This window comes from Felis catus, chromosome F1 (genome assembly GCF_018350175.1).
Source record: "Felis catus isolate Fca126 chromosome F1, F.catus_Fca126_mat1.0, whole genome shotgun sequence".
NCBI lineage: Eukaryota > Metazoa > Chordata > Mammalia > Carnivora > Felidae > Felis > Felis catus.
This window is the reverse complement of record NC_058384.1, coordinates 35,597,693-35,624,050: the sequence shown is the minus strand read 5'-3', so window position 1 is coordinate 35,624,050 and position 26,358 is coordinate 35,597,693. Positions and strand designations below refer to the sequence as shown.

The following is a 26,358-nucleotide window of genomic DNA, read 5'->3' as shown; positions in this document are numbered from 1 at the left end:
ACCCCACTTCCAAGCTCTACCCATGTTGATCAACAGGTATTTCCCAGACTTACCATTCTCAGGCATCTCCAGGTCTCGGTCTAACATGGTTTTTTCTTCTCTCTCCTTGACTAACTCCTATGCATCCTTGAAGACTCAGTCAAGGTGTCACCTCCCCCAGGAAGCCTCCTCTGATACCCCCTATCCCCACACACTTCAGTTTGTGTTAAGTAACCCTCCATTATATTCCCACAGCATGTGTTTCCCTTCTTTAAAGCACTTCTCCCTCTGTAATGGATTATTCCTTTTATTTCCCTGTCTCGCCCACTAGACTCTCTGCTCTTTAAGAGAAGAAACTTGTCTTCTCAGTGTGTGGGATATGGTAAACGCTCAGTATGCTGAATCAGTGAAGGATGTGACTATAAAAGAGATTCTGCAAATGAAAATGGTGTCAAAATACCAGATTAGCAGCAGGGCCCAGCACCTGTAAAAGGCCTCAGTGAAGCAGGTTCTCCTGGACCCAAGATGAGTTGAGTTCAAGTGTATAAAGCATTCTTGAGCAGTGCCTCATGTGCGGTAAGCAGGTCTTCAGAGGAAGAGCTGACCTTGTTAAAAATTCTTTCTGCTCCTCCATTAAGCGTTTCCCTAGAATGAGACCGTGAGTGAGTGACTTCAGCACCTTTCCACCTGTTACTCTTCCTCCTCAGGCTCTGGGAGTTCCCTGAGGTTAGAATTCCCGAAAGAGGAATCCTCTGGAAGAGGAAGTATTCAAGGCTTACAGTCTGGGTGTGTCTTTCTCTTGGCAAAAGCTTAGTCCCTGTGCCAGTGCCGTCGGCTTCTTTCTCCTACTGGCTTCCATTGCAGCAGGTGGATGCGGGCATTTCCACCTGCCGGGTGTTTCTGAGCTTCCCCAGGCCTGGCAGCGCTGAGGAGAGGCAGGTGCGAGTCAGTGACACATGTCCCTGGTATCTGCCACCCTGGAATCAGCACCCACCTTCTCTTTGGGTCATTGGGGTGGAGTGGACCCTCTGGAATGAAAGCCAGTTACCCCTGGGGAGAAGGCTTGGTCTGCACCTCACTTTGGAAGAAGTGCCAGGTGCCTCAAGTTTCCTCAGGCCTGACTCTTGCCCTGCCTTTCTGGGGTGACCGAGTGCTGAAAAGTCCCAGATTCCTCCTCATACCATTCCTGCCCCACCCTCCCAGGAATTTGGGGAAACTTGAGCATGGCAGTTTTAGCCTGAAATGTGATTAATATTTGGTGTTGGGAAAGCCAGAATTCCGAGCTAAGCTTGAAATTTTGGGGATGAGGGGAGGAAAGGGGAATTTCCAAGATGACCCTGACAGGAAAGAGGGCAGGGTCCTGGGTAAGAAGCTTGAGTGCAGAGAGGGGGTCTGAGAAGGGTTGATGGGGAAACACCCCAGGATAGAAGGGCTGAGAAGGAAGGCACGTGAGAATGGCAGATGTAGGGTCTTAAAGAACCAGGCTAAGGGCAAAGATAGAGGGAGACTGCTGAGGAGGGATGCTAGAGTCTGGTGGGTGATCTGGAGGAAAGAATGGAATTTGGTACTTCTGTCTTGTGTTTTCAGGTCAACCTCACTTTCTCAGGAGCTCTTCTCTGATCACACAGGGTCTCCCAGGGCAACACTGTTCTAATCCTCACCCCACGCCAGAGTCAGACGCTGTGGGTGCAGACCCCAGCTTTTCCATGACTAGCTCTATGGCCCTTGTCCAAATATTTAAGCTCTTTTCCCCTAAATTCCCTCAATCTGTGTAATGTGGCCGAGAATGGTATCTCCTCACAGGGCTATAAAGAGGAAATAAAACAATACATTGAAAGTGTTTAGCTCAGAGGTCAGCTCTTGAGTGGTAAGGGCAACGTGATGGCAATGACTGGTTAGCCATCTGTTTCTTCTACCACTGAGAGGCCTGTGGGGAGCCAGGGCTGCATGTGTTGTCTGCTACCGTGTCCTCAGAACCTAGCACAGTGCCTGGCACATGACAGGGGCCCAGTGGGTATTTGTTGAATGACTGCATAAGTGACTAAGGTGAGCTCAGGTTAGGGCCCTTGTGGGGGTTGGGGCACAGGGTTATAGGTCACTGTGTGCACCCTCCATTTTTCTCTCGGTGACCCAAGTTAAAAAAAAAAAACAACAGACATCGAGGTTATTCCTGGATAGAAGGCCTGTGAGAAACCACTTTTCTTTCCTTCTTTTTCTCCGTTGTCTCCACAATTTTTCCCTAGCAGAGCAAGGATTACTTTTCTAATGTTAAAAAAAGAGAAATTTCTCGTAGAGCTTTGTTTCCAGTAGAGCAGAATGTCTTCCCCCTCCTCTCCCATCCCCTCTTTCCCCACCCTCACCGGCCCACACTGGTAAGGATGCTTGTTTTTTTAAAAACTCATGTTAAGGGACACCTGGGTGGCTCAATCAGTGAGGCGTCTGACTTCAGCTCAGCTCATGTCAGAATCTTGAGATTCGTGAGTTTAAGCCCCACATGGGGCTCTGTGCTGAGAGCTCAGAGCCTGGAGGCTGCTTCAGATTCAGTGCCTCCCTCTCTCTCTGCCCCTCCCCTGCTCACAACCTCTCTCTCTCAAAAACTGAATAAACATTAAAAGAAATTTTGTATTTTATTTATTTTGTAAATGTTTTTATTTATTTTTTGAGGGAGACAGAGCCAGAGGGGGAGGGGCAGGGAGGGAGAGGGAGACACAGAATCCCAAGCAGGCTCCAGGCTCTGAGCTGTCAGCACAGAGCCCAGCGCGGGGCTCAAACTCATGAGCTGTGAGATCATGACCTGAGCCGAAGTTGGACACTTAACCAACTGAGCCACCCAGGCGCCCCTAAAAGAAATTAAAATAAAATAAAATAAAATAAAATAAAATAAAATAAAAACTCATGTTAATAAAATCCTGAAGGCGGTACAAAAAAGAAAAAGAGGGAGAGAGAGAGAGAGAGAGAGAGAGAGAGAGAGAGAATGCTGTTAAACAAACCTAACACCGAACAAGATCTGGAAGGAACAAGACGGAGAAGCGACTGAAGGAAACACGTGGGTAGGTAATTCGGGGAATGGATCCTGTTTCTGCACTCCTGCCCATCACCCTCTCAGCCCCCCAGTGCCCTTTGGAGATCTCACTAGCTGCTTCCTAACAAGGGAATTCTTAAAGCACAAAGCCATGGGGATGAGGCTCCTGCTTTTCTTAAGAAGGATCTGACTGAAGCAGGATCTGACTGTAAAAGGATCTTTGTGGGGGGCACCTGGGTGACTCTGTCGGTTAAAAGTCCAACTCCTGATCTCGGCTCAGGTCATGTTCTCATGGTTCGTGAGTTCAAGCCCCACATTGGACTTTGTATGGACATCGTAGAGCCTACTTGGGATTCTCTCTCTCTCTCTCTCTCTCTCTCTCTTTCTCTCTCTCACTCCTTCCCCTGCTCATGCTCTCTCTCTCTCAAAATAAGTAAAGAAACTTAAAAAAATAAATAAAAGAATCTCCATGTGTTTAGAGGGAAAGAGTATTTTCAGCCCTAAATCTTGTGGTGCTCAGCAAGGAGCATAAACATGTGTGGCGAGGAGTGAAATGTCTCCTGGTGCCCACCAGGACACTGCCACTTGGTGGCCATAGAGTGTTAGTCTCCAAAGACCCGGCACCCAGGCTGGGGGAAGCACTAGGGGCTGCCTGCGGGGGAAGGAAGGAGAGTGGTCTGGAGGGAAGGCACCTGGGCTAAGAGTTGGGGTGCTCATGTTGGAGGGCTGACTCTACGTGGCTGCATGACCTTCCAGTCACTGAGCCTCAGTTTCCCACCTGGAAAACGATGATGGGAACATCTTCCCTACATCTGAGAATCTGGAATATAAGCAATACCATATGTGAAAATGCTTTGGAGAGTGTGAAACGGTGACAGACTCCCGTTGGTGAAGGGGAAGAGTGTTGGTGGAGAAGCGCAAAGCATGGGCTCCCCTCAGGGAGTCACGCTTCTGTTGCTTGCATTTTCAAATTAGAAAATGTCTATTGAGTTCCCCCCTTCAGCTAGGAGCGGCCCTATATATTATGTAGTCTCATCCTCATTTGCCCCAAGTTCTAGATGAGAACACTGAGGCTAACAGAAGCCAGCCTTATGGGACTTGCCCACGGTTGTACAGCGGGCAAGCCACAGAGCCAGGTCTCAGATCTGGCCTGTTTTTCTCAATCTGACTCGGAGTGAGCAGTTTGTGTTGGTTTGCCCAGGACTTTTCCATCTTTCAGACCGAAAATTCCGTGTCCCAGGAAAAGTCTCAGTCCCAGGCAACGTGGAATGGTTGGTCAGTCCAAGTTCAGGGCTTATTCCATAATTCAGCATTGTTTGACTCTTGGTGGGGCTTTAGACCCATGGGAGCCAGAAATTATTTACCTGCTTGTTCCTGAGGGAGGGATGGTTCAAGTTCCCCACCTTGGGAAGACCCCTCTACAGGTAGGACTAACATGAAGGAACTCAACCAAGAGGCCAAGTGGCGGCTCCCTCCCAGTATCGGACTTGTGTCTCTGTTTCTGTGACTTCCATCACAGAGCATGTTGTGGCTTGCTCTTAGATAAATAGGTAGAGAGAAAAGGCAATTCTTCCTTTCCAGATGAATGCCCCTCCCTGGGCACCTTGTCAACCCTTACACATGTATGCAGCACATGATTTGTAACACAGGGCAAGAATGGTCAACCCCATTTCTCCCAATGAGGAAAGTGAGGCACAGAGAGGTTCACTTGTCCAAAGTTACAGAGCCAACAACTGTCAAAATTAGACCCAAGCCAAGTCTTTTAAGGTTTAAAATTTAGAGTTTATGGACTTCTGAATGTTCATAGGTGGACATCAGAAAGGTTGTATGTTCTGTACATTGGAGGGGTTCATTCCATATATTTCATGAATTTCTCAAAGGAACATAGCAGACATCTTGGATCTGTAGTCTGGGCATGATTAACTTTTTCTGTGTTTAAACATTGATGGTGCTACAAGCTTTAGGGATGGCAAGTTACTCTGACACTTACAATGTGCTTCAGTGTTATTGTGCTTCAAGTGCATTGGACAAAGCGATTAATTTTACTTGGATACAACTGGTTACATTGAATTTTTTTCTCTTCTTGTTTGATAATTCTTTAATATCTGTAAAATATCATGTTCACAATTTTTTTCTTCCGGTACCACATTTGGTTTAATCTCCAAGAAAGGTGCACACACCGAAAGAGAAAGGACTATACAATTCAACTCTTCCATAGCGAAGGTTGCTTGTCTCTACCTCTTCCCAGGGGCTGATTGTCATGGACACTGGGAGAGAATCATGTAAACCCTTTGGGCCTGACCTCTCTGATTTTTCTACGTTAGGACTTTACCTAAGGGGCACCAAAGAAAAGTGTTTCTATGGGACGAATTCAGGAGCCCTTTCCTACTGGGCAACCCACTTAGTGGGCAAGCTCTTTGCATTAAACTCACCCTAACTTATAGATGCCTGTGGGGAAACACGAAAAAACTCTGCAATCGTGTATGCTTTTGGAAGTTCCCATTATCTGCCATTCATTCCTTCACTCATTCAATAGACATTTATGCAGTATCTACTACGTGTTCCTTTTTGGATGCAAAATAATGAACAAGACAGACAAGATCTCTGACATTATGGAATTTATACCCAAGCAAGAACTTGACCTTATGTTCTCTAACTGAAAGAATGATTTACCAAAGGAGAACCATCTAGTTGCTAGCTGGAATGCAGTCCTCTGATAAAGGAAACCGTGCTGAGAGGAGACCAAGCAGAAAAGAATGAAGGGGGGTGGGGGGCAAGAGGATTTCTGGAGGAATTGCAACATGCTTTAAATTTGAGCCTTCAGCTGAAAATCCTAGCTCACTTCTAAGAGATACCAACGGCTGGCTCCCACTCAACATGCCAAATGGAATGAATCCGTACCTGGAATACTGTGGAGGTTTAACCCACCCACTGGAGTAACCCTCTAGGATTAGTAAATTTAAGCAAAACCTCTGGCTTTCTGGATAGACTGGATCCTAAGAGTTGGGATAATACCACAACAGAGTGCTACTGGCTGGGGTCTTCCTGCCTGCCTGCTCTCCCACCTATATTCAGAGTATTTCAGATCCATCAGCCCGTTAACTTTGTTAACTTCGTTAACTTTGTTGCCTGTTAACTATAACTATGCAGTAAGCCAACAGCCACCAGACCAACCTCTTCCTCCCCTCAGGTCTCCTGAGAAGAAGCTCTCCCCAGGAACTCCCTGGCTCCCAGTGCCTGTGGGAACAGCTGTCTTCAGATGACATGGTTCATTTTACCAATGAGGGAAAAACCACATCCGATTTCTACAGAATCAGTTTCTGCTGACACGCCTGGATTTGTTGGTTGGGAAGGGTGCTCTCAAGCCATATTGTATACCATTTGCTGTTCCGCTTTTCTTTGCTTGGAGGAAAGAGGTGCCTTTCTTTCTTTCTTTCTTTCTTTCTTTCTTTCTTTCTTTCTTTCTTTCTTTCTTTCTTTCTTCTTTCTTTGTAGGAAGTTTCTGTATTTGTAGGAAGAAGCCAGAAGTGATAAGTGATAAAGTTCATGTGAAGGAAAAGAGCACTGGACTGAGAGTTCAGAGATATGGGTCCCCAATCCACCACTTTTCAGCAGGCAAGACACTTCTTTCTTCTCTGAGCCTCAGCTGTTTCCTCATCTGCAAATGAGAAGCCTGGACCAGATGCTTCTTCATGGCTGGTAGAATGCAGTGGTTAAGAGTGGGGGTGCTGCCTCAATGGCATTCAAGTCCACCACCTACTCCCCAGCTGCCCTTGGGCGAAGCACTTGTCAGGGATCAGCTTCCACAGCTAAAACAATAGACACACAAACATAGCATGGACCTCGTGGAACAGGTAGAACTTCAAAAGGGATAGTGCATATAGGTGCTTAATACCGTGCCCGGGGTGATAAATGTGCTTAATGGTTGTTAGCTTCTCTTGTTAATCTAGCTCCTTCAGTCTGTGAATTCTGAGTTTGGACCATGAGAAATGTAAGGTAATGCAATGAAAAGCACATCAAACATTTGAATCTGATACTAGTCTTCTGGTTCTTCCTGGAGCAAATTGGGACAGAAGGGCCAGAGAGCAGCACTTTGCCTTCTCCCAATGGCTCATGCCTCCTTGGGTAGACTTTTGTGACAAGTTGCCTCAAAAGAAGTGCAATTGTGATATGTTTATACTGGTGGGATGGGGCAGGGAAGCAAGCATATTTACATGGGGTGCTATACAAGAACTACATTTTTATCTTCTGTTGTAGTTAGCTGATAGATCATTTCTAAAATGAAGAGTATGAAATAGTGATAAATGTGTGTCCTTTAGAATTACGGAGCTATGTAGCAGAAGAGGAAGCTAAATGTTGACAGGTGTTGCCTACAGGGCATAGGAATAGAGGGTAGAGAGAGCTGGGGCAACTGTTCGCAGTTTTCATCACGTTATGCCTTCTAAAATTATATACGCAGAAATCTTTGATTAAAAATTAAAATTAAATTCCACATACAAATAAATGAAATGTATTATCTTAGAGTCTGTGGTCAGTGGGGATTTACTGCTTAGCTAAGGAAGTTTAAGCTTTGGATCTCTCCCTTGCATGTGCTCCCTCCAAGTCTCTGGAGGAGTCTTAGCAATGTATTCACATGTCGTATGGTCTTAGAAAATTCAAGAGAGGAAGGTATGTTAGCTGTAATCAGTTAAGATCAGTGTCTTTGTTCATTCTGACTTCCCCTCCTGGCAGGTGATGTTAGAGAAGTCACAGTATGTGGGAGATCTGGCTAAGGAGCAGTTGATTTGGGGATGCATTTGGCTTTTAGCGATATATATTTCCATGGCTTCTAATCACATCTGTGTGTGGTTAAAATTTTGCTAGCCATCCTGGTGTGAGAACAACACCCAGGACAGTCCTTCCACCCACAGTGTCGACTCTTGTTACTGGAAATATGCAAAAAGTAGAAGAGAAACAAGGTTTGAGATGTATGGAGACAGAAGGAAGCGTATTAAAAATTCTTACGGCCATCAGACTGGAAGCCAAAGATTGGGTTTGCATTAAAATCAAGTCAACATAGAAATACTTATTCAATAATAAATATGATTAGAAATGAATCACATACTTTTTTATCTTCTGATGGGAACCTTGTAAAACAGAAATTATCAGAATTTTCATGTTTGTAGGGTACAAACCTGTCACATACATCATGCATTCCACCTATCATCAACAAAAACCCAATTCTGGACAACCATATCAGAGGAAATACAGACTTATCTTTTTATTCTCTTCATAGAAAATAACACTCAAAAAAAAAATCATTGTTGGGGTGCCTGGATGGTTCAGTGGTTGAGGGTTAGACTTTGGCTCAGGTCATGATCTCACAGTTTGTGAGTTCAAGCCCTGCATTGGGCTCACTGCTATCAGTGCAGAGCCCGCTTCGGATCCTCTGTCCTCCTCTCACTCTGTCCCTTCCCTGCTTGCTTTCTCTCTCTCAAAAATAAATAAAAGCATCAAAAAAATATTATTGCCAGGGAAGGAGCAAACAAAGAGATGTTACATAGTTAATTTATAAAAGTGTTCAGTTATCTTCCTGGATTTCGTCGTATGTGGTACTTGTCAGCTTTTAAAATTTGTAATTTGTTTTTTCTCTTGTCATTCTTTTTTTTTAATTTTTAATGTTTATTTATTTTTGAGGGAGAGAGAGAGAGAGTGCGCAAGCAGGGGAGGGGCAGGGAAAGCAGGAGACACAGAATCCAAAGCAGGATCCAGGCTCTGAGCTGTCAGCGCAGAGCCTGATGCAGGGCTTGAACTCGTTAACTGCAAGATCATGACCTGAGCCAAAGTTGGATGCTCAACTGAGTCACCCAGGCGCCCCTCTTTTACCATTCTAAATAAAGATTCACTTTTGTCTCAGTTTTTTACTTTTATTTTAAAATTTCTTTTCTTCAGAAGTACTCTCCCTCCCTGATCATATGAGCTATAGGCCTCATACAAACTGGGTCTGGCCCTGGCCGGGGTTGACCATCTATCTATCGAGGGTTCAGTGTAAGGTTGTCAGATTTAGCAAATAAAAATACAGGAGCCCAGTTAACTGGGAATTTCAGACGGAAAAGCACCGAAATGTGTTTATCTGAAATTCGAAGTTAACTCGGCATCTCGTATCCATCCAGTGGGAATATGAAAGAAAGAGGAATCAACTCAACCAGGGTGGAGGTAGGCAGGGTGGAGGAGAGAAGGGGGCAGAGGGAAAGGAAGAAGGGAGAGACTTCACACAGGAAGTCACCCAGAGTTAAGTCTTGAAAGCTGGATAGCATTTGCAAAGCAGAAAAGCAAGGGGAGTGCTTTCTAGGTGAAAGGAGTCAGTGAAGTGTCTGGGGCTCTCAAGAGAGATGAGGTTGGAAATGTGGACAAGGTCTTGATTGTGATAGTTCTAAAGTTCTATAGAGAGAGGCTTACCCTTTATCCTGGTGGCCCCTGGGAGGCATGCTGGAAGTTTTAGACTGAGCAGCACCAAGACTGGGTTTGCATTTTAGAAAATCTGGCTGCCTGGGAGACGATGGGTTGTTGGGAATGAGACCAGATCAGTGATCCAGGAAAGGAATGGGGAGGCAATGCTTGGACTCTTTCCATTACCCATCCTTGGTTTCTCCTCTCCAGTCTCTACAGAAGTTGTTTCATGCCATTTGACCCATAGAATCCATTGGCATAAGGTGGCTCTAGATCAGCAGGACTTGACTGAGAGCCCTGCGGGTGAAAAAGAAGGCGTGGCCAGGTGTTTGTGGCATAGGTGCCCAATTTGTCCTTCCTTCCCCCACTAGGCAGGATCAGCCAGTTCAAATTTCCTTAGGTCATGGACTTCCTAGGAGAAGGCAAGTCTGTACAGCTTGCCTTGGGAGAGTTACATCACCTCCCCTGCTAAACAAGCTTGAGGTTCCCCATAGCTTTGTGTTCTATTCCACTCCACCTGCTATTAAAATGAGAGGGCAGCATGGGGTTAGAAAGGGCACTGAGCTAGAAGCCAAGAGATGGAGGTTTGAGAACAGAGGGACACTTCCTTGGCATGTGGCAGGAGGGCTGGTTCATGCCTCCATTTGTTCATGGCTATAATAGGAATGCTGAGCTGGGTGCTCTCTGCTATCGTTTCTCACTCTTCTTTCTCTATCCCAAACAAAGGAGAAAATTTTTAGGTTTAAAGCCCCCAAGAACTGGGAGATTTATCCTTTTTTGCTTTATCTTCAAAGCTATATACAAATCCCAAATGTATCCTTACAATCCAAATGTATTCATCAACACATTTAAGCATTTATATTCTTTCTGTGTTTAAGTTCTTATTTACTTCCCAGATGGAATATCTATTCATCAACATCAACATTTCTTTCTTTGGCAGATCATTTCTCTATCATTCTCTCTAGTGTGGTAAAGTCCTCACAACGATATGCACAAAGTTATTCATACAGACCTAATCCATTTTGTCCAGATCACTCAGTAGGGCCACACCATGGAGCCTCACTGCCGTAAAAGGCAATGGGCACGGTGCCCTCTGGAGTTGTGCAATGCTTGGCTCATTTTTTGTCTGAGCCCCAGGACTTAGCACTCAGAGGAGCGGGCTGACTGCACTCTTTTATGGAGAAGAAATCGCCCTTGCACTACCATGAATGGTTCATGATGTTGGAGTGGATAGTGGGTAGGGACAGGGGATTGGAAGGCATGAGAGAGCTGTGCCCAGCACATGTCGAACTCAGAACATTCTCCATCCTGGCTCAAAAGCCTTCCTTCACATGCTTTCTACTTCCCCATGTACCAAATGGAAAATGGAGCTCTGGTATTCCAATGGTTGAGTCAACTGGTTCTAGAAGACCCAAGTCTAAGGCTAGACATAGCTCTAGATTTATGGATCAAATCTATAATTTGACTGCGGTCCTGGAAGGGATACCATTCCATTTCAATCTATATTCTTACTTTTTGTATTAACTGTTAGGCAGCAAGGCTTAAGATGGAGGAAAATAATTTCTTATTGTCCCTCTTCACTCCCAGTTTAGGGGCTCAAAAAGGGACTGTAAAATTAAAAGGCAAAGTTATCACTTTTTAATCTCCTATTATGTACCAGACCCTGTGCTAAGGGCTCATATATTTAATCACTCAATCTCCACACCCTGCCCACGTGGTGAGTATTTAGTAGGCACAATTAACACCACTTTGCAGATGCATACACAGAGGCACAGAGATGAGCTGGCTTGCCTTCATGCTGACATTCAGCCTGAGCCAGGCTGCCTGCAGAGCAATGGTCCTAGCTGCTATGATAACGCTGTGTGCCGGAGGGGAGCTATAAACATATCACATATTTTTCCTTCCTTCGCAAGTTTCCTGATATGACATCTCTGCCCTGAAATGTAAGCTGGGTCAGGACATTCAGTCTGAGCACAAGGGGATGAATACAGGGTGAGAGCCAGCATGGACAGTTTTGCAATCATCTAGAAGGTGGAGCTGGGTCACCATCTGTGAGCTATGACCCAGGCAGCTCAAGCTGTGCTGGGAAAACAGCACCCACCTTCCTGTCCACCCCTTCTGTGGGGAAGCAGGGATGTGTGGGGGGCAGAGCTCTAGACTCAGAAGAGCTTCTTTCTCCCTGTCGGAAGGAACAGAGAGAAACCTATTAACTCCCAATGAAGGTGTCTTGTCCTTTTCCAGGTACCTGGCACACAGCATCAGAATAAATAATATTTACTGAGGACTTACCATCGATCAAGTCCATTAGCTCATTTAGATCCTCATAGTTTATGTTAACTATTTTATTGAGCTTCAGAAAAGTCTCAACTGGCTTGTCTAGTGTCCAACAGAGAAGAGGGAAAGTCAGGACTTAAATCTACAGCCACACTGTGGCCACAAGAATCCATTGTTTCTTACAGCACATATTATTTCACTGAATCCAAGATGTTGGACAACAAGATTTTTAGCCCCCAGAACTCCTTTCCCGTGCTCTTACCCCATAAAAAGTCCCCAGGCTTCCCTGTCCCTCTTTCTTCTCCGCCAGGGACTCTTTCTTTTCTGCCAGTGGTCTGCCCATCACTCCCCAGTCTGCTACATGCAAGGTCTGCTCCAGCCCATTGTCCAAGGAGCCCAGTGGGTCTCTTATCATTGCACCCCATCCTAGAATTGCCTCATTTGGTAGAAACAAGTTCTGCTCGGTTTGGGATTTCATGTTTGGGGAGGGAACTTTTTACATCTCTTCTTTCCCTCACCATCACTTCAAACCCTGGTCCTTGGAGAAGTCATGGTGTAGAGTGTGTACAAATAAAGTGACTTGGATGGAGGCTCTTCTCTTCCAAGGGCAAGGACTGTAGGCTCTGTTCTTGACCCTGCCCCTGGCTGCTCAGCCCCTCTACGTCCTAGCTTCATCTTCTCCCCCTGCACGAATCAAAACGAAGCAGCTCTCCAAGGGAAATGACAAAGAGGGAAGAGGTAATGTCCAAATACACGGTTGCATTTCCGAGGGGAAGAAAATGTTTCTCATAAAGTTAAACAAGATAACGCAGGCAGAGCACTTAGCTAGCGTCTAGCACAAGGAGGTGCTCAACAGCTGTACGAGGCATCTGGCAGATGGAGTGAGCCAGGACCAGGGGCACCTGTAGAGTCTCCTGAGACTGGCTGCTGTCAGGGTGTGGCCATCAGGAGAGAACTTTCCTGAGTTTGCCTGCAGGGTACAGTTGGTGGTATGCCACAGCAGTCAGGAAAGTGACCTAACTTGGATTTTTCTGCCTGGACGCAGAATTGCAAGAAATTCTCATTTGCATGGAAATCGGGAGTTTATTCTTCCTAGAAGCCGCCTGTCAAGACCCAGAAGAAAGAGGCATTTCTTAATAACGATTAATCAGCTATATCTCAAGGAAGCAAGAAAAGAGAACAATTAAGGAAATGAGATGCTAAGGAAACAAGGGAGAAAAAAAAAAAACAATTTCCCAAGGGGGGGACCCACCCAGTAAACCTTGACAGCATTTCCTCGTATCCACCTGCATAAAAGTGACCGGCCCTTTCCAACTGGCAAAGAGCACCGAGACAGAAGACACAAGAGCAGCCTGGGAGCACCCACTGAGAGGTGAGGTTCCCCTGGGCCCTCACCGGAGGCTTTTAGCCAAACCGCCCTAGCCCTCGTCCCTCACTGCTGCAGAGAGGTGACCCGTTGTCATTGTGTCTGGCCTGTGACGTCCTAGGCCCTGGTATTTTGGGGGATGGGGAAGGCTACTCCGTGCAGAGGATAAACCTTCTGGTACCTTGTTCTCAATAAGAAAAGGTGGAGAATGGGGAAGAAGGAGGGCAGGAAGGAAGGGAAGGAAGGGGCAGGAAACTAATATTTACCTTTTGTTCTAGGAGCCTGTGCTGGGCACTTGGTGTTTTTTTTTTAAGACTTTGCAGTATTAAATAGCTCTTTAAATGTAAAGAGGTTCAGTGGGAGCCCATCGGAAAGGTGCTCCTGTCTGTCTGGTGTGAGCAGATCGGCCGGGATGTCCGGCCGAGGCCCCGACAGGATGGTGCTGTAAGTGGGATGGTCTGGTGGTGAGGACAGCTGGCTTGTCCTCCAGTCCTGACGCCACCACTGGTCGCTGGATGCCTACCTTGGGCAGCTTTCTTCAGTCCTCTGTCTCAGTTTCTTCTTGGACAGAATGCAGGCGGAGACAACCCGCCTCACAGGGTGGTTGTGAGCATTAGATAATTATGGAAAATGCTTGGCACAGTGCCCAGCACATGGGGCACGTACGAGAAACATCAGATACTCCTGGGATGTGAGTCTGCCAAGATGTCTCGGATGGCCTAGGCAAGCTAAGGGAGGCATCTTTCTCCTCTGCACAACGGGGTTCAGGCATGGGGTGATCGGACAACGTTCCCCTGCTTCTGAGAGGTGCCTTGTCAGGAGAAAAACTGGGCTCTCCTCCTAGCCACTTGGCTTTCCAGAAGCATCCTAGTTGCCTTGAGAGGAGCTAGAGCTGCGGGGGACTCTACAGTCTTGCCGGCCAGTGGCGGTGGGGGGGGGGGGGGGGTCTCTTTTCCTGTTTTGCCAGAGAGAGGCTGGAAAAAGAGGAATCCAGGCCTTCAGGCCGATGCCTGCCCCTGGGTGAGGCCTCATCCGACACCCGTGCGCTCACGGGGAATGACCGAACGTGGAGTTGAGAAGACAGGAGGCCACATGGTTTTCTAAATAAGACTTGCTGTCTCTCGGCCTTCTGGAGCCCAGGCATCCCAAGGAAGACTGGGGAGGGGCGGCGGGGCGTGGGGGCCGCCGAGGCTCGCACCCACGCACATGTGCTTCATAGCTGTGGCAGTGGGAGCCAGGGCGAGGAGTTGGGTGCGAGGGCTCTGCAGTCCCCCCGGCTGGCGTCCTGTCTCCCGCCCTGCCACACGCGACGCTCACGCCGGCCCACACGCAGCTCCACGGAGCGCAGCGCGGGTCTAGTCACACGCCGCGTCCTGAGGCTCCCCTTTAAGACGAAGCCCTGGGCCGGTGCCGAGGAAGGTCAGGGAAAGAGAGTCCACCAGCTGGGCGATCACATCGTGTGCACTTTTCTCAACGCGTCTGGGTGACACCGTGAAAGGGGTTTAAGGGCAGAGGCAGAGAGAAGGAGGAAGGCAGGGAGGGTGATGGGATGAGGAAAGACGGCACGTCCGAGCCTGGCCCTGCCGAGGACTAGCTTAGCTGCAGACATGTCCCTCACAGCCCCTGGCTCGGTGGGTGACAGGGCGGGAGCCCCCAGCTTGGCCTCCTCTCTCGCTTCATGGTGGCCAATGGGTTGTTCTCCAGAAGAAGGTGACACCTTCAGAGACGGCTTCAAACGAATGATTTTAAGCGGATACACATCGAGGGTTTATACTAAAAGGGTGTCGCCTACTTCGGGAGCAAACATAAAAAAACCAAATGTGCTTTCAGGGTTTCTCAGATCTGTTGCCTAATCCCTAGGGCGTATCACCAACCCTGTTTTTCCTATTTAATTTATTAAAAACAATGCTTTTCAACACTGTTGACAAAATGAGCACGTTGAGTCATAATGGAGTGATATCCACACGAATCTACTCTCTGGGACTTGAGGGAGCACTGTCGGGTGCTTTCTGGGGTGAAGGTGGGGGCTCATTCAACCGATTCAAGAAAACCAGAGGAGGCGACACGTGACCGTGAACACCACCAGGCTGAGGTAGTGAGTCTTGTTTTCTTGGTCGCCGTCTGGGTTGCCTTGCAAGGTCCAAAGGACAGCTCGGTCAAGGGCCTCTACTGCTTTCCACTCTCAGCTCGGCAGTTGACTTCCATCCTTTCCTGCAGGATATGAAGGCGCACCGTGTTTCCCTCTTGCGCGTGGCTGCTGTCCTCTTCCTGTGCTCAGTGCATGCCCGAGGTCCGAGAAGATGTCTGGTTTCCATGGACATGCGCCACGTAGTGGAGAGTTTCCAAGAAATCAAAAAAGCCATCGTGAGTATGGGCTCGGGGTGAAGGTGTGGGCAAGGGGGTGTGTCTCGGTTTACATCTTCATTTGAAGAATGAGTTCTTTTTTGTTATTTTTTGTGCCTCGGGGGGGGGGGGACATGGAATATTCATGGCTGTGTCTGTTCTTCTGTTTCTCTCCATAGCAAGCTAAGGACACCTTCCAAAATGTCACCATCCTGTCCACATCGGAGACCCTGCACAGAATTAAGGTATTGGCCCCAATCTGCTTTTCTCTGTATTGTTATTTTTATGGAGACGTAGCTCCAGGCTGAGAAAGAAATCTCCACCCTGTTTTCTCTTGTCTAATCTCCAGTATTTAATACTCTAAATATTCCCGGTTGCTCACTTGCCAGCTGATGCGCTAGGGCACCCTTGTGTCTCAGGGACGTGGAAGCCTCGTAGGAGGGATCAAAGAAGGATTACTTACCTAGAGAGAGATTGGGGGTACCACACGCTCAGATGGGACAGGCTGCCTGTGGCTCAGGTGATTCTGGGAGGTTTCGTGGGGAAGGTGAGAAAATGAGCAATGACTTAAAAGATGAGTTGGCTGCGGGTCAGTGGATAAGGGAGAAAGGAGTCTGGAGATCAGGGAGAATATGTGTGAGATCAGTGAATGTGTGTCAGGGGACGGTGAGGCAGCCAGGTTTGTGGCGTGAGGGACACGCAGGTGAATGAGGTGAATGGAAGAGGATGAGATACACTAGAGTCATTTTACCAAGAACCTTAAAAGTCAGGCTGAGCGTCGACCTTGTAATAATGCAGGCAATAGGGAGTCACTGTGGGTTTTTGAGCTGAAGACTGTATGACCCCAAGACCTTTTAGAAAGACAGTCTGCTGATGTTCTTTACAATGGAGAATGTGAGGCAGGGAAGGCGGTAAGGAGATCAGCCCATCGGTCCAGATGAGAGGTCTTGAGGGTGTGTTAACAAAACAGTTGACTTATGAGGTGAGAATTCGCTTTACAGAAGGAGCCACTGGGAAGTGCCTTTAAAAATGAACTCCTCCAGGGACGCCTGGGTGGCTCAGTTGGTTAAGTGTCCAGCTCTTGATTTTGGCTCAGGTCATGGTCTTGTGGGATCGAGCCCCATGTTCTGCGCTGATTGTGCAGAACCTGCTTGGGATCCTTTCTCTCTCCCTCTCTCTCTCTGTCCCTCCCCTGCTCATGCTGTCTCTAACAGAATAAATAAATAAACATTAAAAAAAAAGAGCTCCTCCAGTCCTAGTAAGCATTCTAGAAAGATCCAGTTTTTTTCAGATATTTATCTCCCAGAGAAGGAGAGATAGCTGCAATGAGTTACTTTTTTTTTTTTTTTTTTGGCTTCTCTGAGTGAAATGGTTCTTCTAGGAAGTATTGGGCCTGACTTATTTGTAGTAAACAGATGTAGCCACTTACTAAATACTATTCCAGTCAACCGTATAAGAGATTCACAGGATATCCCAGCTGGAAGGGACCCAAAAGGCCACCTATTCCAAACGAACATTTTCAAATGAGCAAATTGATAGATAACTTGGGCAAAAAAAATGACCAGTCGGTGGTTGAGCCAGTGGTTGAACCCCCAAGCTCTCTCTGTCTCCAGATTCTTTCTCTTCTCAAGGTCTAGAAATAGCTGATGTTGGCATAAGGAAAGGGGTCGATTGGGAGGCAGGTCTTTATCATGTTTTCTCCTTCTCTCCCTGGTCAAACAAAGGTGTTGCAACGTTTTGCCCCTTTGGTTGAGGGAACCAGCAGGAGAGAAGGAGGAGAAGGGTTTTGCGTTGCAAGTAGAGCTTGTCGTCTAGGAAAAGCTGCTTGCGGGGCCAAGGAAGCTTTGTCGCTTTAATGCTAATGAAGATAGATGCACTGTTCCAAATGCACACTCCTCCCTTCTCAGACTGAGCTACAAATCTCCTGCAGAGCAGCTCACTGACTCGCAGGGCAGGGTATAAATTGCTAGAAGAAAACTCAGCCTGGCCAGCTGCTCTGAGCTGTGTCCTAGGAATTCAACACCGTCACCCCCCCCCCCCACTTAGAGAGATATGCACTCTGCCAGCTGCACACCTGCCCAGATGTGCATTTCTGCAGCTGTCAGTTTCCATCCTTGCAAATCTAAGCTCCATTCAAATGATCCCTGCAGTTTAAAAAGAACAGACCTGTGGTGGGGTAGGGGGCATCTGGGTGGCTCAGTCAGTTGAGCATCCGACTTCGGCTCAGGTCATGATCTCATGGTTTGTAGGTCATGATCTCATGGTTTGTGAGTTCAAGCCCCGTGTCCGGCTCTGTGCTGACAGCTCCGAGCCCGGAGCCTGCTTGGGATTCTGTGTCTCCCTCATTCTCTGCCCCTCCCCGGCTCATGCTCTGTCTCTCCCTCTCTCAAAAATGAATAAACATTAAAAAAATTTTTTTAAAGGACAGATTGGGGTGGTGGGGGAAGCAGAACAGGATAAATGCAATGTCATTACAATGGTAGGAATGCGTGCCCAGTGCACACCCGGTGTGCAATAGCTATTGATAGTTATGTATGTATATGTGTGTGTGTGTGTGTGTGTGTGTGTGTGTGTATTTATATACATGTTGATGGATGGGAGATGGAACAGAGGAGCAAACTGAAGCAGAACATAAGGAAGTACTTTTCCAGAAAGCTGCTCAGGCATGGATCCTCTCAAAAGGCAGGTGCCTAATTCTGTGGCTGGGTTCCATCACTTGTTACCGTACTTCCTGGCCATCAGAAAGAGGAGGTGAACCGCAATCTCTCCTCAGTGCCCTTGTCACAAGTAGCTTTGATGTGGTAAGAGCAGTGGGACGCTCTGAGACCAATAGGAATTTGAGAAACTTGACTTTTAGCTGTTCCATTCCTTGACGCCCCTACTCAAAAAGTTGCTGTGGCCCTAAGACAGTAAGAGAAGAGGGCTTCTGGAACTTTCTCTAATTTGTGTCTGCAGCCCTTAGATGTATGCTGTGTGACCAAGAACCTCCTGGCATTTTACATGGACAAGGTATTCAAGGACCATCAGGAGCTGAACCCCCAAATCTTGAGAAAACTCAGCAGCATTGCCAACTTTTTCCTCTACATGCAGAAGGCTTTGCAGCCATGTGTGAGTTGCCACATCAGGACCCGGAACATCTGTCCCCCGTCTGCCCCAGGACATGCTGGGCCCAGTTGGCTCTCTGACATGGCTCTTGGACCAAAGGAAATCCCCTGCCCTGTCATCCATGGGGAGAACTGTCCAGAATCTCTTCCTCAGGACTTCCTCCCCGCTGATACCCCATCAGACCCTGTTTCCTCACAGATAATCCTCCTGGGGTGACCACTTATATCAAAGTACTCCTCAAGTAGTCTCAGGGCTGGCTTGTGAGAGAGGCAGGCCCTCGAGTCCAGGCTTATCATAAGCATCTCCCTATCTCTGTAGTTTCTTTGTTTGGGACCCTTTGGGGGTTTCATACCAATTAACCTCTACATTGTTCCCTCCTATAGTCCATCCCCAAGGGTTACCTGTAAATTCATTGTGATCTGTTAAAAACAAACACCAGAAATAAAACTAAACCCAAACGAACCAACGAAAACTTAGACCAGGAGAAATCCTGGGTTCCGGGGCTGTCCCTGCCAACAATCACCTGCGGTGACTCTGTGGCAAATCACCTCTCCTTTCTGTGCCTCGGATTCTAAAATTGTGAGAAGAAGTCATGACCCCTGCCGTACTTGCATTAAGATTCGTTTCATCAATTACTTCCTTAGCTAATCCAATAAATATTTAGGGCCTCCCCTGTGGGGTGTTGCGTTCACAGAGTGGTGACCAGACAGATTTGGCGCCTACTTCCCTGGCCCTTCCCGTCGGGTGAGCTGTAAACCCAGAAAAAGAGCAAAAGCCCTGGCAAACGCAGGGTGACTCTATAAACAGACTCTACTCCCCCTTGCTGCTCCCACCTGAGTTTACCTACCGGACCCATCTTGGGGAGAAGGAGGAATGTCACCCAGCAGGTGGAAAGAGCAGGCTGGGTGGCAAGGTCCTCTGATGGGTCCTTCCTTCTCTCGATCACAGCAGAAGCAGAGGCAGTGTCACTGCAGGGAGGAAGCCACCAACGCCACCAGAATCGTCCACGACAACTACGATCAGGTAAGGATGGGAGGGGGAGGACGCGGAAGGCGGAGGTGGAACGTGACACCCTGACAGGGAGGGGGCCAACCCTTCGGCCTCCATTCCCCCCGTCGCTCATGGACTCAACAAGAGTTTATTGCTGGTCTTCCCCATCCTGTGTGTCAGCAGAGTGTGTTGGTCTTACCCCCTTTGCTGATTTGCTGGGCCCCCCTTCTCCATCACGCCTCCACAATCTTCTTCTGACCTCACATATCAGAACTAACCTGCGTTCAGTTTTGAGGGAAAGCACACACTACCTCCGATGGGTGTGATCCACAGAGGGATCAAAGACCCCCAGCGAACCGGAAGCTGCGGTGCACGGAACATGTTACCTGCCAGGTGGCACTGTGGGAGGTGACTGCCGCCAGCACTCTGGGGGTGACAAAGAACAGTGCTTCTCCCATACGCGCAGACGTAGAATGCACATCTCATACAGAGATAGAGGGGACAGCCTGTGCTCCTTACAGGCATCCTCCGGAGACTTGGTCAAAATCAAATACAGGTTCTGGCTTAGGAAGTCTGGAACGAGGCTTGAAATTCTGCATTTCGACCACCCTGCCAAATGATGCCAATGCTTTGAGTCAGAGCAAGAAGGCGAGAGGCCGTTCACAGCCTCCTGGTGGAGAGGCTCCATAGAATAATATTGTAACAATGGCTAAGACTTTGTATTGTCCTTACCACGAGCCAGCTGTTGTTCCGATACAGCACAGGTACTAACCCATGGGCTGCTCATAACTGTGCTGTGAGCCATTATCTACATTTGACAAATGAGGGAGCTGAGGCACAAACAGGTGAAGTAATTTGACGAATGTAACCACTGCAGCCAAGTGGTGGGTAGGACTCGATCCCGTGCTCCCTGGCTCCACAGGATATACTTTTGGATCTTAGCATCTCCTTGCCGTCTGCTGGAAAGGGGCGGAATAGGTCAGGAGACCCGAGTTCTAGTTCCAGTTCTGCTACCGACTGTGTGACGTTGGGGAGGACACTTGTCCTTAGGGGCTTTGGTGCCTTCATAGGTCAGATGGGGACAACGTGTTACCCTACCCACGGGAGAGCACCGCTGGGGTTGAGACTTCCTCAGGGAGAAGTAAAGCAAGCTGATGGGAAAAGGAAAACAAGCAAAAGAACTGGCCAGTAAGGCCTGTGTGTGTGTGTGTGTGTGTGTGTGTGTGTGTTTCTATGAAAAAAAAACCCACAGGAAAAAGAAAAACAGAAGGCAAAGAATGAAGAGTTTTTCATTTTATTTATAAGTTGCTGACATGATGTAACCGCTTGTTTGGGGGAAACAATTTGGGTTGGCTGCTAGAAAAATAATTTGGGGTGTGAACGCTCTGCCAGTATAATTGGTGAGTGAAAGGAAAGCCTCACGGGGCCTGGAACATGGGGAAAGCGTTGCCGACTACAAAGCCTAGAAAGGCAAGTTCTGACGATGATTTGCCTGGTTGCAGCTGGAGGTCCGATCAGCGGCCATTAAGTCTCTGGGAGAACTGGACGTCTTTCTGGCCTGGCTTGACAAGAATCATCAAGAAAATTCTGCTGCCTGAGGACCCACCTGGGAACCTGAAGGCCCAAGGAGGAGCGCGCCCCCCCACTGCCAGGCTTTCTGAGGGGAGGGAGAAGGGGGAAGACCCCGTTTTTATGCAGATGAGGGTGATTTTGAAAAGACCTCCCTTGAGCTTTCGAATTCTCTCCCCTGGGGCTGGGGTATTGCAGGGAAAAATCTAGGTTTCAATGATCTGCTTGCACTGGCAAGGCCCACCAGATGGGCCCGGACTGCTGATCCCACCTGAAAGTAACCAAGTAGTCTGCTGTCATATTTATGATAAATAGGTCTGCCGAAACGTCCCGAGGGCCACCATGGAGGGGACGGGCCGGCTTCCCCCTAATTTATTGTGCAGTTGTTTTTCCCATGACTGTGATGGGAACAGAACGATACCTTGTAGTGCATATTGTACTGACCGGTTTTTCCCGAATAAACTCCGTCCTCTCTCAGTTAGTGGAAGTGTCTTCTCATTCGTCGAGGGCCAGTCAAGGAATCGTAGTGGTGAAGATTAGAAGTGAAAGAAGCCTTATGGGGCGCCTGGGTGGCTCGGTGGGTTCAGTGATGGCTCAGGTCACCATCTCCCAGTTCGCGAGTTCGAGCCCCGCATCTGGCTCTGTGTTGCTTGAGATTCGCTGTCTCCCTCTCTCTCTGCCCCTCCCTTGCTAGCTCTCTCTCTCTCTCTCTCTCTCTCTCTCCCTGTCTCTCAAAATGAATAAATAAATACTTTTAAAAAAGTGAAAAGGCTCTTAAAGAATGCACATAGGTGGGGAAACTGAGGCTAGAGAAGGCTAAGAATCACTGAGTCCCAAAGTGAGTCAGTGAAGAGATGGGCTCCACACTGGGTCTCTGAAGCCTCCATCCAGCACCTGTCCTCCCTCCACCGATGATCAAGGAGATGGATGTGGGGCTCCAACCACCAGCAGGTTGGTATCTCTCCTCTTCTGAGCTCCATTCTCCTCTCTCTCTCTCTCTCTCTCTTCCCATTTCTTTCTGTCATTTCTTTCTTACTGCTCCCAGCCTAGATACCTCTTTTCTGACCCTCAATTCACCCTCCATGGGTATATATGTTGTGCTAGAGAGAAGGTGTTTCCAACAGAGGGATGACTGTCCCGGCGAAAAAGTATTTCAGCAAGTACAGCCCAGAGCAGGGGGTATCGGGCACCATCTTCTAGAAGGACACTCCTCACATGGCTAATGGCGGTAACAACCGTCACTGAGCACCTGCCATATGTCAGGTGCTGAAAGAAGCACTTTATATGCACTACCCTGGGTCAGCGTCTATGGTGGAACTGGCCGGCTGAAGCATCCTTTCTTCCTGAGGAAGAGATCTCGCAGAACATGCTAGAGTGCACAGAGCAGGATCTCTGCAGTCGGACGGACCTGGTTTCAATCCTGTGTGACTCCGAACAAGCTACTTAAGGTCTCTAAGTCTCAGTGTCCTCTTCTGTAAAAGGGGGACCACGACAGCAATCTCCAAGTGTTGCTGAGAGCACCAAGTATGGTGAAGGGTCCCCAGGAGCCCCAGCAGGGCGGGGGCCACACAGCATGGTGTAAACAGTGCCAACCAGGAGCAGTGATCTGGTGTCGAGGCTTCTGCCATGAACTGCCCAGGGCAGGTCACTAAATTTCTTTGGTCCTTAGTTGTCTGGAAGGTGGACCCAGATCGCTTTAACAATCTACCGCGTGTGATCATTCGAAAGCCAGAGCCATAGGATGGTCTAGAGAGCCCTACTGTCTGTATACCCTGCCTCCCCAGCTCCGTTTCCTCTGTGTCCCTAGTGCTGGTTGGGGTTCACTCCCACCCAGCCACACTGGCCTCCTCTGCATTCTTCAGACACACTGGGCATGTTCTCATTTTAGGGCCTTTGCACTTTGTGGGCAGTGGATGCTTCTGTACCTGAGTGAGGGCACCCCTGTGGGTCTTGGGTGGGGTAAGGGGGCAGGTATTGAAGAAGGTTGAAAAGAGTCAATGCCATGAACTGTGAACATCAGTCTGAGGAAGTGAAGAAAACACTGTCATTTCGGGAAAGCCTCCTTCTTACATGTTTTTTTTTAAACTGGCAAGTGAGACAAGAGGAGAGGCTGTGTTTTCCTCTGGGTCTGCATCTCCAGGAGGCTGTCAGCCGAGCCCCCAAGAAATGACTTGCAGTTTCTGTGCAGACGGCCAGGCTCCAGCTGTCTTCCTGAATCTCTCTGCTATTCAGATACCCTCCTGCAGGCTCGCCCTTACTCCTCTTTCTTCAGTCACAGATTTACCCCAATGTGGGACCCCTCTCTTGATCGGTCCAGACCTCACCTCATTCATGCCCAGCTCAATCACTGGTACATACAAATCACATGTTATCTCCCAGACAACCGGGAATGAATGCGTGATCAGTGGCAGAGACAAACTCATTCCGGGAGGTAGGTTCAGGGGCCAGCATATTGCGTTTGGCCAAGGAGCTGGGGGAGGATAAATTTTTAAGCAGCTGTTACGAGCTCTAGAGCATTCTAGAGAGAGCCTACACGTCCAGTTCTGTTTCTGAGAGCCAGCCTCAGACCTCTGCCATGGAACCACCATCCGTAGGTTCGCGTGTCATAAAAGAAGCCTCCTCCAGGCAGGCACAAGGTTTGATCCAGTCACCGTGCCCGGAGAGGGTTCAGGATCTAGCTTTTACCTGGAAGTACGTTTGCCCCAGCATGCTCTTAGTCTGGATACCTCTGTCTGGTCACTTTCCTAGGCACTAAATAGACTCCGTGGCTCAGTTTCCTTATTTGGAAAATGAAAAGAATAATCATATCTACCTCAAGGGTTGCCTGAGGACGGAATGAGTTAACATTTTATGAAGTATTCAGTGCCTGGCATTCAGTGAGGACTACAAACAACAAAAGAGCCATTGGTCACGCTCTGTTGCTGTTCTATCTCTGCCCTGGCCTAGGCTCCACTTCCCAAGAACCATAGCTCCACCCTTGGGGCAGAAAGCAGTCTTCCTCTTGTTCCTTCTTCTCCACCACACCCTACTTCCATTTGTGTTCCCTGGGACCCAGGGTGGTTTTCCAGGTCTTGACAAGTCAGAGATCCCTTAGGGCCCATCTCCTCTCTCCAGACTGCTCTCTTCAGGGACAACTACGCCGTGAACAGCCGCACTCAGGACATAAACATTCCTTGAGTAAATTAATACATATATACGGAGCAAAGCCGATCTCAGATGTCTAGGCAGCTCCTTCTTGGAAGAAACTTATGGCTTTGCTTTTTGGCTTTAGGACACTCTTGGGTTTCCTTGACCTCTAAGGACACATCTGTTTGGTGTTCCTGTTTCTAGCCTAGAGCGAGGAGTCAGTTTTCCCCTTTGTCTGGCCTCCCTGGCTTTGGTCTTGATTTTGCCCAGATTGTTGTCTTATGGTCTTTAACTCCACATCCTGAAGCCAGAAGGTCAGTGTCTCTCGTCACTTTCCTGGACCGGCCAGCCCTTTGGGTATCTTGCTAACCCGGGTCCCTGCTCATCTGCAAGCATCATGGTCTTGACTGTGCAGGTTGTGGGGTGCTGTCTGCTCTGACAGGGCCAGAAGTAGCACCTTCCCTCTCGGGCTGGGAGTTCTCAGTTTTGTTGGGCCAGCAGTCCTGTGAGCAGGGAGAAAGATCTCCAGAAGTACTGATTCAACCTCTTCTTCACTTCCTCAATGCCTCCAAATCCCCCACATCTAGCCCGAGAAGAGCGTAGTGCAACTCTGGATGAGATGCTCCTGAGGCAGAGTGCAGACAATGCCCCTTGGCAGTGACCTCTGGAGGGACTGGGTTGAGGAAATGGGATTATACCCAGGGAGCTCGACATGATGTCCAGTGGAACAGTTATTCGATATCAGAGAGCTTCATCTCTGTAGGGAACCAGAGCCTGAAAAAGCACTTTGAATCCAAATGTTAGGGAAATACATAGGCAAGCAAGTCTGATGTGTGCAACATTGACCTAGATGTCACCAAAGGAAACCAGACATCGGTTATTAGAAATGGAAGGTTTCAGAGTGCACTTCCTCAGACTGATGTTCACAGTTCATGGCATTGACTCTTTTCGACCTTCTTCAATACCTGCCCCCTTAGCCCACCCAAGACCCACAGGGGTGCCCTCACTCAGGTACAGAAGCATCCACTGCTTCAGGAGCTTTGTCCTAGCTCCCCCATTGTAAGGAGCAAGGGTCCTTCTCCTGCCACAGCTTCTCCAGCCCCAGAGCTCATAAAATCAGTTCTTCAAAGCATTGCAAAAAAAAAAAAAAAAAAAAAAGTCTTGCTCAAATCACACTGTCTCCAAGAAAACAACTCAGACAAGAAGGAATCTCTACCCCCCAACCCTCAATGCCCATCGTGAGCACAGACTGAACTTTCTAAGAAACTCCTGACAACAAGCAGTCTCTCCCATCATCTCCAGAAATAGCCTTCTTCTTCTCTCACTTCACGTCACAATCGGGAAGGTGAGGTTGACATACCCATGCGCCTTTGTTCTTGCCATTAGAGCCGGGGATCTCAACCTTCTGTGTGCTTTGGACCCCTCTGGCACACAGCAAAGCTTGTGGACTCTACTCAGGATAATGTTTCTAAATGCATAAAATAAAGTACATGGAATTATAAAAGAAATCAATTACATTAAAATACAGCTATCAAAATCTAGAATGACAATAAGCAATATATAATAAATGTGCTTCTTTATTAATGCATTAATTAATAAGATCTAGCAGCAGGCAGGCTTACAAACTACCAACATCCCTCTTATTTATTTGTTTGTTTGTTTGTTTATTTATTTATTTAGAGATAGAGAGCATGAGCACAGGAGGGGAAAGGGGGTGGGGGGAGACAGAATTCCAAGCAGGCTCCATGCTATCAGAGCAGACCCCAACACGGGGCTCAATTTCACCACTGTGAGATCATGACCTGAGCTGAAATCAAGGATTGGGTGCTCATCTGACTGAGCCACCCAGGCGCCCCCAAACTACAGACATTCCTAAGTAGTGATGAGTATAAATGTCATTTTGAAGTGTCTGAAACAACTCTAATGTGATACAAAAATATTTGTGATTTCTATCAGTGACAAAGTCACCGGTACTTCTAATACTACTGTGATTTATATTTGTTTCCCATGCTCCTAATCAAAGAAAATGTTAAATGTTAATTAGAGGTTTGTGAAAAGAGGTGTTTTTTCCCCATCCACCTTCTCCCACGTTAGGATCTCCCACATTAGAGGCTCTGTTCCCCTACAATGCTCTGGAATCCCACAGGAGGTTCCA

The 26,358-nt window shown here is 47.9% G+C and overlaps 1 protein-coding gene across 1 annotated transcript; it reads left to right on the top strand.

Moving 5' to 3' along the window:
* The first annotated feature begins 15,290 nt into the window (after window positions 1–15,290).
* On the top strand, window positions 15,291–21,708 carry IL19 (interleukin 19). Its single transcript, XM_003999342.3, has 5 exons — window positions 15,291–15,434; window positions 15,593–15,658; window positions 18,369–18,521; window positions 19,467–19,541; window positions 21,011–21,708. The coding sequence occupies exons 1-5, from the start codon at window positions 15,291–15,293 to the stop codon at window positions 21,104–21,106; spliced, it is 534 nt and encodes a 177-aa protein (XP_003999391.2). The 3' UTR covers window positions 21,107–21,708.
* The last annotated feature ends 4,650 nt before the right edge of the window (window positions 21,709–26,358 follow it).